This window comes from Nycticebus coucang, chromosome X (assembly GCF_027406575.1).
Source record: "Nycticebus coucang isolate mNycCou1 chromosome X, mNycCou1.pri, whole genome shotgun sequence".
NCBI lineage: Eukaryota > Metazoa > Chordata > Mammalia > Primates > Lorisidae > Nycticebus > Nycticebus coucang.
The window spans coordinates 162,520,487-162,537,198 of record NC_069804.1 but is presented as its reverse complement, the minus strand read 5'-3'; the positions used below and the strand labels follow the sequence as shown (position 1 = coordinate 162,537,198).

General features: G+C 38.5%; 1 protein-coding gene across 1 annotated transcript in view; it reads right to left on the bottom strand.

Moving 5' to 3' along the window:
* HPRT1 (hypoxanthine phosphoribosyltransferase 1) overlaps window positions 1–16,712 on the bottom strand; it is a 43,003-nt gene that overhangs the window by 12,214 nt on the left and 14,077 nt on the right. The window contains exons 4-5 of the mRNA XM_053580164.1: window positions 5,574–5,639; window positions 1,568–1,585 (exon numbers count right to left, since the gene is read on the bottom strand). Coding sequence (XP_053436139.1) covers window positions 1,568–1,585; window positions 5,574–5,639 — 84 coding nt within the window. The remainder of the gene's footprint in view (window positions 1–1,567; window positions 1,586–5,573; window positions 5,640–16,712) is intronic.

Here is a 16,712-nt window from a genome sequence, read left to right as displayed (position 1 = left end):
AGAGACAGAGTCTCACTTTACCGCCTTCAGTAGAGTGCCATGATGTCACAGGACTCACAGCAACCTCTAGCTCTTGGGCTTCCGCGATTCTCCTGCCTCAGCCTCCCGAGCAGCTGGGATTACAGGCGCCTGCCACAACGCCTGGCTATTTTTTGATTGCAGTTCAGCCGGGGCTGGGTTTGAACCCCCCACCCTCAGTATATGGGGCTGGTGCCCTACTCACTGAGCCATAGGTGCCACCCAGTTTTTTCCTTTCTTAAAATGTGTATACACTTTTGGCACCTTCTATGGGTGTGTGTGTTAAGACAGTGGTAACTGATCAGGATCAGGTAAGTGATCAGGAAAATAAAAGTACTGAAGAGGAATAGGAAGTTAACAGGGTGGAAACATGAGATTTTCTATAGGATGGCCAGAGAAGACCTTAATGAGAAAGTGACTTAAAAATCAAGGGCTCGGCTTGGCGTCAGCCATATACACCTGAGCTGGCGGGTTCGAATCTAGCCCGGGCCCACCAAAACAACAATGACGGGTACAACCAAAAAATAGCCGGGCATTGTGGCAGGCACCTGTAGTCCCAACTACTTGGAAGGCAGAGGCAGGAGAATCGCTTGAGCCTAGAAGTCGGAGGTTGCTGTGAGCTATGATGCCACGGCACTCTACCCAGGGCGACAGCTTGAAGCTCCGTCTCAAAAAGTCAAGGGCTCTTGGGCAGCGCATGTGGCTCAGTGGGTAGGACACTAGCCCCATATACCAAGGGTGGTGGGTTAGAACCTAGCCCCAGTCAAACTGCAACAAAAAAAATAGCCGGGTGTCGTGGCGGGCACCTGTGGTCCCAGCTACTTAGGAGGCTGAGGCAAGAGAATCACCTAAGCCCAGGAGTTGGAGGTTGCTGTGAGCTGTGACACCAGGGTACTAAGGGCGATAAAGTGAGACTGTCTCTTAAAAAAAGAAAAAAAATCAAGGGCTCTTAAACCTTACTATGTATGCATCAGAATCACTTGGGGACTTGTTAAAGCATAGCTTACTGGGCCTCATCACAGAGATTTTGATTCAGTAGGTTCCTGGCTGATGCTTTTTGTCTAGGTACCACACTCTGAGAACCACAGTGATAAGGAAGTGAAGATTTGAATCTTCACTCTATTTACTAGCTAGTAACCTTAGGGAACTGCTTAACTTCTCTGAGTTTGTTTCCTTAGCACCTAGGATGATGCCTGGCAGAATGAATACTGGACAAATGTATCTATTATATACAAAATACTTTAGGATATAATAGCAAATGAAAAATAGCACTACATAAGGTAATGTTTAAGTAAGATAATTTATATACATATATAAATTACGTTTAGAATGAAAAAACTTCAAAGGAAAAAAAAAAGAGGTAGGAAACATACCCTCAATTTTTCCATCATCAGTAAAAACAAATTACTAAGTAGTCTCTACAAAAAACAGTTAAGCCCACCATTAAAACTAATGAAGAGGAATTTCTTTTCCTGGCTTACCTTTAGGGTGGCATATACTAAGTTACAAAACCATAAACACCATTATTAAAAGTAAATGTAGAACTTACTTCAACAATCAAGACATTCTAGAAGAAAAAAGAAATGAAAATCATTATGATGAATCATACAGTATTTCCAAATCACATCATAACAACTCTAAGGAATTTTCTGAATTCTTGTTTTTAGATACCTTACTACATGAATCTCCTGCTTTAAACAAGTGGGCCATCTGCTCAGATTTGGAAATCTTTAATACTGAAATTTTCATTGCAATGGAATTAAAAAAAATAAAATTTGGTCCATGTATTTTTAAAAAGCTTTCAATACTTAATAAGAGATCTAATCTTGGGCAAGTCTTGAAATTTCTCTGGGCCTCAGTTTCCCACGTGTAAAATGAGAGACTTAACAGACGTGCCTATAGTGTAGTGTCTACACTAAAGAAAATACCAATGCTTTTTCTCACCATAAATCCTCACTCCACTTTCTACATCTCACAATTTTACAGCTGACAGAGTCCTTAAGAGACAATGCCATCTAACAATTACCTCCCAAAGTAGAGAAAGGTTCTTATCTGTTCTTAGGCTAGTTGTTAAGAATGAGGCAGCATTTCACATACTGGTTATAAATACTGCCACAAAAAGATTAGTGCCATATTATTTATTTTTAGTTCTCATCATACTCTGTCATATAACTATAGCATCTGAATTTTAAAGTTCTGTATATTCTTCTAAGACAGTAGTTACCAAGGTATGGCACACAAGACCCAGGGGGTTGCTTACAACCTTTTTTTAAACCTCATCTTGTTTAATCTGTATTTTTGCATGTATTTTACAACGTATATGATATTACTGCTGCAATTTATTTATAATCTACAAATAGACACACAAACACACACTCTCTCTCATACATGTTCAGGGAAAATGCTCAAAAAACCTTTTTATAGATTAGGCATGCAAATGTAACTGTGGAGAATCACTGCTTATGTTATTAAAAGTAAACTTATATCCAAGTAAAGCTTCAGCCCTTCCACCTTCCACATCTTGAATCAGTTTATCACTGGAGGTAAGATCTCTTATAAACCTGAACAGGACCAAGTACAGAATGATGTAAGGTGAGCCCATAACTTCTGGTAAGCAATTCACACTACTTATCTCACTCTGACCTATCCTCAGTGAAGGAGCTACAGGAAACTGCAGCCTACTGGTAGCCAATTTTATAAGCAGGAAAAATATTACTTTTTATTCAAAGTGGAGCTTGAGATAAGGAGAGAAAATAAAACCACTTAACAGTTGTAGGACTTTGAGATTCATGTTCCTGATCTACAGAATAAGGATGATAGTATCTTCCTCATAGGGCAGTTGTGAGGATTAAAAGAAATAATACACTACCCTGTTTCCCCGAAAATAAGACATCCTCCGAAAATAAGACCTACTTACAGGAAAGATAAGACATCCCCTGAAAATAAGACCTAGCGCATCTTTGGGAGCACACCTTAAAATAAGACACTGTTTTATTTTCGGGGAAGCAGGGTAGTACGGCAGTAGATGCTTGAAAGTTAGTCCCTCCCTTTCCTTGTACCACAACTAATTTGCCTTCTTCAAAAGATACTGCAATTGGGCAGCACCTGTGGCTCAAAGGAGTAGGGCACTGGCCCCATACGCCGGGGTGGCAGGTTCAAACCCAGCCCTGGCCAAAAACTGCAAAAAAAAAAAAAAAAAAAAAGATACTGCAATTTAAATATTTGGGAAAACTGAATACAATCAATTAATGGATCAATAATTATTTCACTCCTTATTATCCGGTTCTTTTTCAACATTTTCTCTACCCTAGCTAGTACATCTGAATGATAACATATTCTTATCAGTAACTATGGCCCAATGCGACAGGGATTTCACAATGGTATGGAATTATAGTTTGAAAAACAGCACTGAATTATGAGACCCAGACACTGAATTCTAGTCTTGGATTTAATACTAAGTAACTGTATGACCTCGATTAGATCATAACCACAGACCTTAGAATAAGACAGTTTATACAAATAAAAGTCCAGAAAGATTAAATATTTGTCTAATACAAAATCGTAGTTTCTAGAGTGTAATCCCAAGACTGTTTTTAAAATTAAACAGAATTGTAACCACTATTGACATTGATGTCAAGTAGCTAGATCCCTACTTAATAAATGAAAAAAATGAGGCACAGAGGTCAAATGACTTGCCTAAAGTCATAAAGATAGCCCAGTAGTGGTAGAGTAGGGATTTGAACAGAAGTGTATTCAGGATCCAAAGCCCATATTCTCAAACACTAACTGAGAAAAAAAAAAGAAAAAAATATTTATATACATATGTATCTGTACACACATAAATAAAATGAAACAAAGTTCAAGTAATTCCATAATCTCACCACCGAGAAATAATTTCACTCAATTTGTTGATTTTTTTTGCACAAAAATTTGTGCCTTACCATGAATAAGATGGAAAAAAAGTTATTTTGGAGACAGATACCTATGTAAGATCACACAGCTTCACGGCAGGACAAGACACTGGGTGAGAAAGACAAGGTCCAACTAAATAACAGGCCTTGAAGGCTAGGTCCCTTTCAGGACTACAAACTCATTATAGAAGTGAGGGCTTCAAATGGCTTCTAAATATGGACAAAGCATGCTGAAAGGGAAGGAGGACAGGTCTGGCAGTGGTACACAGAATGGACAGGAGGGGGAAAGAGTCAACAGATTCTAATTTCTCCCCTGAAGTTTTCCAAGGGACAATTAGTTTAGTTTTTGGCATGACCCTGATATTAGACTACAGAATTTCACGTATTATATGTTAAAATTTTCTTATACACAGTAAGGTAAGATGTGAGCATTAAAATCTAAAACCTACAGGGAGAAAAGTGCATTGGAGTCAGACATATCTGCATTCAAATTCAAGCTCCTACCACTTACTGGTAGTGTGACTTTGGGCAAGTCCTTCGATGTTACCAAGCCTTAATTTCCTGATATGTAAAATAAGGATTCCATCTCCCTCACAGAATTAAGGCGAAATTTTATGAGATTAATGCCATCCATTCATTCAGATGCAGGGCTCCCTCTGTTGCCCAGGCTAAAGTGCAGTGGCATCATCATAGCTCACTGCAACCTCAAACTCCTAAGCTCAAGTGATTCCCGTGCCTCAGACTCTCAAGTAGCTGGGACTACAAGTGTGTGCCACCAAGCCCAGATAATTTTATAACTGGCAGCTTTAAAAAAAAGCAGCATTCAATCATTTATCATTGGTTACTGAAAAGTCTTTTTAATGTATCAGAAAAATATTCAAATACCTTTGTATGTCCATTGTTTTCAATTAAATAACATACTCCTGAACAATTAATAGACCAAAGACAAAAGGGAAATTAAAAGTGTCACAAGACATACCACAACAGAAGCACAGCACACCAAACCAATGGTCTATACTGGAAGAATTTTACTGTCTTAAGAAAACCCTAAAATTTCTTAAAATAATAGTACGTTTGAATTTATTGAGTATATTTATTTATCAGACACTGTTGTTAAGATTACCTACATGCATTGTATCACTTAATACTCTCTAAACTCTTATGATGTGGCTACTGTTATCACCCTCACCCTGCTTATACATGGGACACAGAGACATTAAGTCACAGAGTTAGGAAGTGCTAAGCCTGGCTTTGAATTGAAGCTGTCAGGCTCCTGAACCTATTCTCAGTCACTACATGATACTGCCTTGCCCTGCTATCTCATAAGAAACTATGCATAAGTCTATGTTTTAAAAGAAGGCTATCTTCTTCCCCATGTATATATTTTTTGAAGGATCCCAAATTAAATTCCCAGAAGTAGCCAGCAATACTTGGCAATATGGACTTTTAAGTTTAAGAGTGGATTCTGCTATCTTTTTACTATATGACCTAGGGAAAGATAATTAACTTGGATTGTTTCCCAGGGTTAAATAACCTCGTTTAGTTATACTATGTAAACTGCCTCTTAGTGATTAATTGAAAGCACAGTGTTACTAATTGACTTTTGGCATGAAATGTTCTTTTCCTTCCCTTCAAGATACATACCTTTCCAGTTAAAGTTGAGAGATCATCTCCACCAATTACTTTTATGTCCCCTGTTGACTGGTCATTCTAGTAAAAAAAGAAAAAAAAGAAAAACTATATATATGTATACCCTTATGTATACACACTTCAAATTATCCACTGAGAACTAGAAGATTTAAGAAGTTAGCTATTTATTATTATTATTTTTTTTTAGAGACAAACTCTCATTTTATCACCCTCGGTAGAGTGCTATGGTGTCACAGCTCACAGCAACCTCCAAATCCTTGGCTTAGGTGATTCTCTTGCCTCAGCCCCCTGAGTAGATGGGACTACAGGTGCCCACTACAATGCCCAGCTATGTTTTTGTTGCAGTTTGGCTAGGGCCAGGTTCGAACCCACCACCCTCGATATGTGGGGCCAGCGCCTTTGTTTCATTTTATTTATGTGTGTACAGATACATATGTATATAAATATTTTTTCTTTTTTTTCTCAGTTAGTGTTTGAGAATATGGGCTTTGGATCCTGAATACACTTCTGTTCAAATCTCTACTCTACCACAGGGGCCACCCAAAATTAGCTATCTAAATTCCAGAGCATTATGATACTCTAAATCAGGGGTCCTCAATCATTTTAAACAGGGGGCCAGTTCACTGTCCCTCAGACCGTTGGAGGGCCGGACTATAGTTTAAAAAAAAAACAAAAACTATGAACAAATCCCTATGCACACTGCACATATCTTATTTTGAAGTAAAAAAACAAAATGGGAACAAATACAATCACACCGCCTCATGTGGCCCGCGGGCCGTAGTTTGAGGACCCCTGCTCTAAATGGTATGAATTATGTTTCCAGAAATACCGGACTAGGTAACTTTCAAATATAGATTAGTAAAAATTTAAAAGTCCTAATTAGCCATTACTGATTTAATATTTTTAAGAGTCCTAAAAATAGGTTATAGCCATTTTTAAGTGAGCAGCGTTACAGTAGCCATTCATCTATACTCACGGTGACTTCTGAATCCTGAGGGAAGTTATTAGCATGACAGGTGTCTGGTTCTGGCCCTGCACCATTCCCATGAGTCAAGCAAGTTGCAGGAGCTGGGCCACATCATACCCAACCCCAAGGATCTGTTCCACAAAAGTCTAGCCCAGGTCATCTTCAGTACTGTCTGGGAAACCAGGTCTGATCAGTAGTCCTTTAACGCACACCTCTTAGGCTCCCACTATTCTGCTATCACAGAATCCAGTGAAACCCTTACAGGAGTTTCCATAGGGAATGCTCAATGCCCACTGTAATTGGTGGTGTTAATGACTACTATAATTTGGCTGTGCTGTATTCAAGACAGAAAATTGGGGTGAAACAATAGGTGAGCAAAGGAGCTTAGACTTGCCCTGCTAGAGAGCAAACCATACTATAAAGCTATAGCAACTGAAGCAGTGCAGCACAAGCAGTTACTGACAAAGAGATCAAGGAACAAAGTGGAGCCCAGAAACAGACCTTGAAATATGTGAGGATTTAGTACATGATAAAGATGGTATTTCGAGTCAGTAAGGAAAAGATGAAGTATTCAATAAATGATGTTTGCTCAACTAATTATCTATCTGGGGAAAAAGTAAAGTATGCTCCCTACCTCACAGCATACTCAGAAATTAAGTCCAGATGAATTAAAATCTAAATGTAAAAAATAAAGCCAAAAGTGAACTGAAAGAAAATATAGGAAAAATTTCTTTACACATTCTTAGGATAAAAACCTAAGCATGCTAGAAACCCAAACTGGAAGAACAGATCTGTAACAAATACACTATTAAATACTGGGCTCCAATAGTAAGAACCCACAGGAAAATGGAGAATGAACACAAGTAGGCAATTTACAGAGGAGAAGGCCATGATATGTAAAATAACATCTGAGAAACAAATACGTAAACAATGTGATTCTATTATTCACCCATCCACACTGGCAAAACTTAAGCCTAACATACTGAGGAGAAACAAGCACTCTTGTTGGTGAGATTATAAAGTGGTATGGCCTCTTCTGAAAATATGGCAATACCTATTAAAACTATAAACACACATGCCATTTGACTCAGCAATACTCCTTACAGAAATCAACATTACAAAAACATAAGTATGCAAAGGTATATTCAGAATGTTCACTGCATCAATTGTTGCCAAAAATAACCAACATGTTTATTAACTGGGAACTACTTAAATTAATCAAGTTCATCCATACGACATAATGCCATGCAGCTATTAAAAAGAATCTGGTAATCCAATACACACTGACATGGAATGCTAATTAAAAGTACCAAGTAGTGGAAAAACATGTTACCTATGAAACTGTTTTTATTTAGCATTTTGAAAAATTTAGAACAGCAATTACCTCTGAGTAGTGAGAACGGGGATAGTGGGATGTTTTACTTTTATATACTTTTATTTTTGTTATATGCTTTCACATAAATGCCCATTTTTAGAAGAATATTATTTATGAAAAATACAATCGAGCTGATATTATTCAATAATATTATAACTTCTATATCAAAAAACTCTTGTATATTACTTCTCAACTTGGGGAAATTACAAATATCCCTTTAGATGAATGAATCATGGTAAGTGATTCATGCTGCAAATCTTGTTAAATACTGACATCTTCTGTAGAAATTTGGTATTACATTTCAATTCCAGTTGATCATTTTTAGAGGAAAGATCCCGACCTGAGAACTGCAAAGTGTAAAGTCATGATCCAAAGGCTATGGGGATAGGGCAAGAGACAGGAGAACTCTAAACACCAAGACATTGTTGCTCTAGTAGTACCCAAATCTCTGCATCCCTGTTTGCCCTAAGGTTTTTAGTTTAAGTCTCTTCAAAGGCTTTTTTCATGGAAGCATTAGCCAGCTTTTAAATGGACGCTAATAAAGATTCATTTAGAGTAATGGTATAGTCCAGTGTCCTGGGAAACAGGTATAAATGCCCAAACTGTGCACAAATGGCATCCCTGGATAAATCACCCCACCTGGGTGGCCAGAGAACTGCACAAACCTCCCCCCTGCTTCCTTCCTGTCTGGAACAAGCTTCCTTCCCACAGTATCCCTTACTGTGTGCCTCTTATATGGCTCGTCTTTAATGATGGTGGTGAAGTCAGTGATAAAAGGGATGGCATGAATGAGGGGAGAGACCCCTCTAGAGTTATCTACCTTTTCTTCTACCATCCCATCTCCTCACTCCTCTCAGCCAAAGTCCAATCTGTCTGCCCTTAATTCAGAGTGTCTCTGTCAACTAAATAAAATTGCCAGAGAAGTTCCTTGGGTATACAAATACATACCCTTATCATGTATGGTTTTATTTTGTCTATCTCTCTAATCTAGGTGAAAAAATGAGAAAGATTGTTTATGCCTATTTGTCCATCTTAGGAATTTTGAAAACCTCTGGGTAGCAATAAGAACTGCAGCTTGGTATAGGAAAAGAGGAAGAAAAGCTATGTAAAAACACATAATGAACGGGCTAGAAAAGAACTACTAGGAACAAACAGGCAGACTGACATTGTAATAAGAGGAAGCAGAAGAGGCCCATCTCCAAGGCTGGGTTCACAGGAGGGTATGACTCAGATAGGAAGCCCTGGCTCTACATCCCCTTCGTACCTTAGCACTATATGGCTTGCTTGTTGCAGTGAACTTCAGGTCATTCTTTAAAGATCCTTGAATGAAATTTCTTATGGATAAATAGTCATTCTCTCGATATCAACCTAGGTCCTAAGTTGACCAAACTCAGTCACATTTTCTCTTCACATCATAATTTCTCAACCATTCTCTGTCAAGTGTTTGAGGCCAGCCCAGGGAACACAGTGAGACCCTGACTATGGTAAAAATAATGTGTGTTGCACAAAACATATTCCAAGCGCTCAACAGCCAAATGTGACTAGTGAGTCTGTAGCAGACAACTCAGACGTAAAACATTTCCAGCATCACAGAAGGAGAAAGGCATGAAGCACTTCATTTGCTATATATATATATATATGGGGAGATAGACAGAAACATGTATAGAGAGATACAGAGGGAGACAGATTTACAGAAGATAAGTTCTATCAGGGGTGTCCAACCTGTGGCCTGAAGGCTGTATGCAAGTTATTTGAGGACTGTTTTATCTGTGGTGGAGGATATGGTGAAAAGCATGCACAGGCACAGACCCTTTGGTTTTGCTCATTAGCTTTCATTAGTGTTTTTGTTTTTGTATTTGACATATGGGCTAAGACAACTCTTATTCTTCTAGTGTGTGGCAGAAAAGAAAAAGGTTGGATACTCCAGCTTGGGTCTAGATAATTTAGTGTCAACATCCAAGTGGCACACTTATATTTAACTTTATTCTAGAGAGGAAAGCATACTTCCAAGAAACTGAATAAATCCATACAGAGAAAAAGGTTAAGCGGAAAGCTATCAATTATTTATAAGCATCTATTATGAAATAAAAACGTAAGAGTAAAAAGATAAAGAAACTGCTAAAGGTGAGGAATAAGGAAATAGGGAGTCGTGGGTCCATGGTTACAAAGCAGCAGATGTGCAGGATGAACATCTAGCGATCTAATGCACAACATGAGAACTATACTTGTACTGTACTTGGGACTCTGGCTAAATGAGATTTTTAGCTGCTCTTGCTACCAAAATAAAAATAAATGGGTAACTATATGAGATATCTTAATGTCCTTCATGGTAGTAACCTATTTACTATCTATACATATCCCATAAGATCATGTTGTATATCTTTAATATACATAATAAAATTTATTTAAAATAAAAATAAATTACTCCAACATTTTTTGCATTTTTCTTTAAAAATATGCTCATGCAAAGAAAATCTATGAATTTGTATGTTTGATATGTTAAACACACAGCCCAATCACGTGACTATCAAGATTGAGGCAAAAAGCTACAGATTTATGAACCTGGACTGCAACCAAGGAAAAAATCCCATAACTGGCAAAATGAATTCTGTCCACTTGCCTAAGTTCTGACTTGTGGAGAATGTAGAAATAATAGGAATCCCACATTAGAGGATCCATGCCAGTTAAAAAGTTTTTCCTGAACTGCCCTAAACTGAGAAGCTTTAGATGAGAAAAAACTAACAAAAGGACCCTGGCAACATGAAAAAACAAGCGAATTTGACACCCCCAAAGGATCATAATGGATCTATAGCAATGGAACCTAACCAAAAAGAGAATGTCAAAATCTCAGAAATGGAATTTGGAGTACAGACAGCAAAGAAGACAAAGGGGCTTGAAGAGAAAGTTGAAAGCCAACACAAAGAAGCCAAAAAAATATTTGAGGCCATCAATGAAAAAAATGAAAAAGTCACTAAAGAGCTAGACAATATAATAAAGGACTTAACAGAACTAAGAGTCATTTAGGGAATTTCAAAATACAGCAGGAAGTTTCAGCAACAGACTAGACCAAATGAAGAAGGAATCTTAGCTCCTGAAGACAACACTCTTAAACTAACTCAAAGACACAGAAAAAAAAAATAAGGAAGAATGAACAATTACTCAAAGAAATATGGAACTATGTGAAGTGAACCAGTATACAAATTACAAGTATCCCTGAGGTAGAAGAACAAAAAGCTAAAAGCATGGAAAACCTATTCTAGGGAATTATTGAGGGAAACTTCCCTGGAATTTCCAGAGATTCAGACACAAAATGGTCACTGAACACTGGGAAGATTCATAGCAAACAGGAAATTTCTAACACAAGTAATCATCAACTCGGTTAAAGTCAAAATGAAGAGGCTCAGCGCCCATAGCTCAAGTGGTTAGGGTGCCAGCCACGTACACCAGGGCTGATGGGTTTGAACCCTGCCCCGGTCTGCTAAACAACAATGACAACTACAACAAAAAAATAGCCGGGCATTGTGGCAAGCACCTATAGTCCCAGCTACTTGGGAGGCTAAGGCAAGAGAATTGCTTAAGCCCAAGAGTTTGAGGTTGCTGAGTACTGAGGGTGACATAGTGAGACTCTGTCTCAAAAAAAAAAAAAAAAAAGTCAAAATGCAGAAAATTCTACAAGTAGCGATATAAAAGCAACAACTAATCTATGAAGGAAAACCAATCAGACTAATTGCAAACTTCTCAAGGAGACCTAAAAATTCAGAAGTGGGGACCCATTTTTGATCTTAAAGAAAACAGAACAACTGGCAGTCAAGAATTTTGTCTCCTGCAAACACTAAGTTTAATAAATGATGGAGGGTGGGCAGAGTAAGACAGCAGACCAGAAGGATCGTTCAGCTGAGCTCTCCTAGAACGACTGGGGAAAAAGAGAGAACCCAGCCATATCTGGCACAGGGATCATACCCAGAGTCATAGCTCAGGGAGCACAGCAAGATGGTAAGCTAGATACAAAGTATAATCCGGAAATCCGACAAATTAGGCAAGTGATTGCAACGGCTGGGATCAGCTGGCTGCCCATAGTGGCCCAGATGGGAGGAATCCTTTCTGGAGTTTTCAGTTGTTTGAGAGAAGTTGCACATTGAGTGGGAAGCTTGGAAGAGTGGGAGGACTTAAACAGTATACAGCAACCAGATTTGAATGCCGGCTGGAGTGGATTGGCATAGGTTTGGTATCTGGTGAGGCAGCCAAAATGAAAAGGTCTCGGTGGCCAGAGGGCTGCCATTGTGGGAAAGTCATGAGAAGGTCTTAGCGGGAGGCCTAAAGCACAGCCTTCTTAATTCCACCTGCCAGGATCAGAACTTCACTATTAGGACAGGCTGAGGGACTCCCGCACCCCACAGGAACTGGAGTCAGGGGGCACTGTGAGAACTGCCCCTGAAGGATTCTTGTGAGCTTTAAGATCCTAACCATGCAGGGTCTGAATGCTGAGGAAATAATCAGGCAACTAAGTTTGGAATAAGGAACACAGAGATTGTTGACTGTGCTCTTTGTCTCCTCAAAAAACCCAGAGCACCACCTTGTGTCCTGGGGACACACTGCAACATACTGTCATCAAGAGCAAGGATTAACATAGCCTTCACCTCACTTTCTTAACTGTTGTGTTAAGACATTTATACTCTACACTTAATAGTTTTGACATGTACCCTTGAAAAATGCACCATAGGTGTGGTCTCAAAACCCAGTACAATGTATCTCATAAATGCATTAATGTACACAGCTATGATTTAATTTAAAAAAAGAAAAAAGAGAGAGCAAGGATTTCTGTTTAAAATAAAGGTGGCAGTGAGAAGTAAAAAGGAGGACAAGGAGGTGATTAAGAAAAAACACATGAGGAGGAACCAAAAGAAAAATTCAGGCAACATGAAAACCCCAAACAGAGGAACTCCCCCAGAGGCAGCTACTGCAGAAGACTACACCTATAAAGAATTAATGGAGTTAACAGAAAAAGAATTTAAAATATGGATAATAAACTATAATCCTAGCACTCTGGGAGGCTGAAGCGGGTGGACTGCCTGAGCTTACAGGTTCGAGACCAGCCTGAGCTGGACAAGACCTCATCTCTAAAAGTAGCTGTGCATTGTGATGGGCACCTATAATCCCAGCTACTTGGAAGGCTGAGGCAAGAGAATCCTTAGCCTGAGAGTTTAAGGTTGCTGTGAGCTGTGTGACACCATGGCACTCTACCAAGGGAAACAAAGTGAGACTCTGTCTCAAAAAAAAAAATGGATGATGAAGACAGTAAAAGGAATGGATGAGAAAATGGAAAGACAGAATCAAAAGTTGGACGAGAGATACGTAGAATATGGAAAGGATAAGGTGGAGCTTAAGGAAATGAAGAAGACAATCAGGGAATGTAAAGATGCAGTAGAAAGTATCAAAAATAGTTAGACCATGGAGAAGAAAGAACCTCAGAGCTAGAGGAACAGAACGTTCTACCTCCAAACTATTGAATACACCTTTCTCTCATCACCGTATAGAACAATCTCCAAGACTTATACCTTAGGTCACAAAACGAGTCCGAGTAAATTTTAAAAAATCAAAATCATACCATGTATTGTTTCAGACCACAGTAAACTAAAATTAGAAATCAATTCTTCTTTTAATTAAATCATAGCTGTGTACAATAATGCAATCATGAGGTACAATGTGCTGGTTCCATATACAGTCTGAAATATTTTCACCGAACGGGTTAACATAGCCTTCATGGCATTTTCTTAATTATTGTGTTCAAACCCTTAATTCTAAGAGAAACACTTAAATCTATACAAAGTCATGGAAATAAAAAACCTGCTGCTGATGGCTCCTGAGTCAACGATAAATTTAAGGTACACATCAAGAGATTCCTTGAAAGGAATGACAAAGGGGACACATGTTATCAAAATCTATAGGATACAGCAAAAGCAATCCTAAGGGGAAAGTTCGTAGCCTTAAATGCCTACATCAGAAAGACAGGCTAGGTGCAATGGCTCATGCCTATACTCTTAGTACCCTGGGAAGCCCAAGTAGAAGGATTGCTTGAGCTCGAGAGTTTGATACCAGCCTGAGCAATAACGAGACCCTATCTCTACTGAAAACAGAAAAATTAGCCAGGCATTGTGGTGAATGCCTATACTCCCAGCTACTTGGGAGGGTGAGGCAAGAGGATTATTTGAACCTAAGAGTTTGAGGTTGCTGTGAGCTATAATGATGCCATGGCACTCCACTTAGGGGGAGAAGTAAAAGGGAGAGGAGAGGAGGGGAGGGAAAGCGAGGGAAGGGAAGGCGAGGGAAGAAGAAAACAAATTTACAACCTAATGTCGCATCTAAAAGAACTGGAAAAATAAAAAAATAAAAAAAAAAGCCATCGGAAGAAAAGAAATAACAGAGCTTAGAACCAAACTAAATGAAATGGAAACCAAAAGAAATACAAAGGATAAATGAAACAGAAAGTTGGTTCGTTGAAAGGATAAACAAAATCGGTACAGTACAAGCCAGATTAACCAAAATAAAAGAGAAAGGTCTCAAATAAGCTCAGTCAGAATTGAAAAAGGATGCATTGGAACTGATACCACAGTAATACAAAATACCCATGAATACCGTGAAAACTTCTATGTACATACATTAGAAAACATAGATTCTATACATAAATTCCCAGAAATAGATAAACTGTGGGAACACGCAACCACCCAAACATGAGTCAGGAAGAAACAGGAAATCCTGAACAGACTAATAATGAGCAGGAAGACTGAAACAGTAATCAAAAATTTACCCAAAAAAAGCCAAATTCTACCAGACCTACAAAGAACTGGTATATATCCTATAGAAATTATTCCATAACATTATGAAGGAGAGAATCCTAACTGATTCTATGAAGCCAGTATCACATTGATACCAAAGCCAAGAAAAGACACAACAACAAAACTACAAACCAAGATCCCTTTGTAACACAGATGCAAAATCTTAACAATACTAGCAAACCAAATTCAAAAAGATAACTCACCCTGATCTACTGGGTTATATTCCAGGCAAGCAAGGATGGTTTAATATATGCAAATCAATAAACATTATTCGCTACTTAAACATTAGAAAAAACAAAGATCACATGATCTCTCAAAAGATGCAAGAAAAACATTTGATAAAATCCAGCATCCCTTCATGACAAACTCTCAACAAACTAGGCACAGAAGGAACACACCTCAAAATAATAAAAGCCACGCATGACAAACATACAGCCAACATTCTACTGAATGAGGAAAAGTTGAAAGCATTACCCCGAAGAACTGGAATAAGATAAAGGTGCCCACTGTCACCACACCTATTCAATATAGTACTAGAAGTTCTAGCCAGAATAATCAAGCAAGAGAAAGAAATAAGGAGTGTCCAAACCAGGGGCGGCGCCTGTGGCTCAGTGAGTAGGGCGCCGGCCCCATATGCCAAGAGTGGCGGGTTCGGACCCAGCCCCGGCCAAACTGCAACAGAAAAATAGCCGGGCGTTGTGGCGGGTGCCTGTAGTCCCAGCTGCTCGGGAGGCTGAGGCAAGAGAATCGCGTAAGCCCAAGAGTTAGAGGTTGCTGTGAGCCCTGTGATGCCACGGCACTCTACCCGAGGGTGGTACAAAAAAAAAAAAAAAAAAAAAAGAGTGTCCAAACCAGAGAAGAGGTATCCCTGTTTGCTGATGATGTGAGCTTGTATCTAGAAAACCCTAAAGACTCCTAGAATTGATAAATAAATTCAGCAAAGTCTCAGGTTACAAGATCAATGTATACAAATCAGTAAAACTTCTACGTGCTAACAACAGTCAAGTTGATAGTCAAATCAAGAACTCAGTACCATTTAGAAGAGCTGCAAAGAAAATAAAATACCTAGGAACATACTTAACCAAGGAGGTAAAAGACAGAACACCAATGAAAGAAATCACAGATAACACAAAGGGGAAAACATCCCGTGCTCATGAATCAATGTTATGAAAATGTCCATACTGCCCAAAGTAATTTACATATTCACAGAATCCCCATCAAAATATCAATGCCATATTTCACAGATATAGAAAAAATAATGCTAAGCTTCCTCTGGAATCAAAAAACAGCTTGAACAGCCAAAGTAATCTTAAGGAAAAAAACAAATATGAAGGCATTAAATTAGCTGACTTCAAATTATACTACAATGCTATAGTAATCAAAACAGCATGTTACTGGTATAAAAGTAAACACATAGACCAACTTAACAGAACAGAGACCCCAGAAATAAAACCATCTGCCTATAATCAACTGATCTTCAACAAAGCAGACAAAAACATACACTAGGAAAAAGAAGCCCTATTCAATGAATGGTGCTGGGAAAACTGGATAGCCACATACAATAGAATGAAACAGGATCCCAATCTGTTGCCACACATAAAAAGTAATTCGAGGTGGATAAAAGACTTAAATGTAAGGCATGAAACCATAAGGATTCTAGAAAAAATACTGGAAGAACTCTTACAGACACTGGCCTAGGCAAAGGATTTATGCCTAAGACCCCCAAAGGCAAATACAGCAACAACAACAACAAATTTAAATGGAACTTAATTAAATTAAAAAGCTCCTTTCTGCACATCAAAAGAAATAAACAGAGTAAATAAGCAACCTACAGAATGGGAGAAAATATTCACACACACTACATCTGATAAATGGTTAACATCCAGAATCTACAAAAAAAAAAAAAAAATAGCAAGAATATAAAAACAATCCCATTAAAAAGTGGGCAAAAGACAATC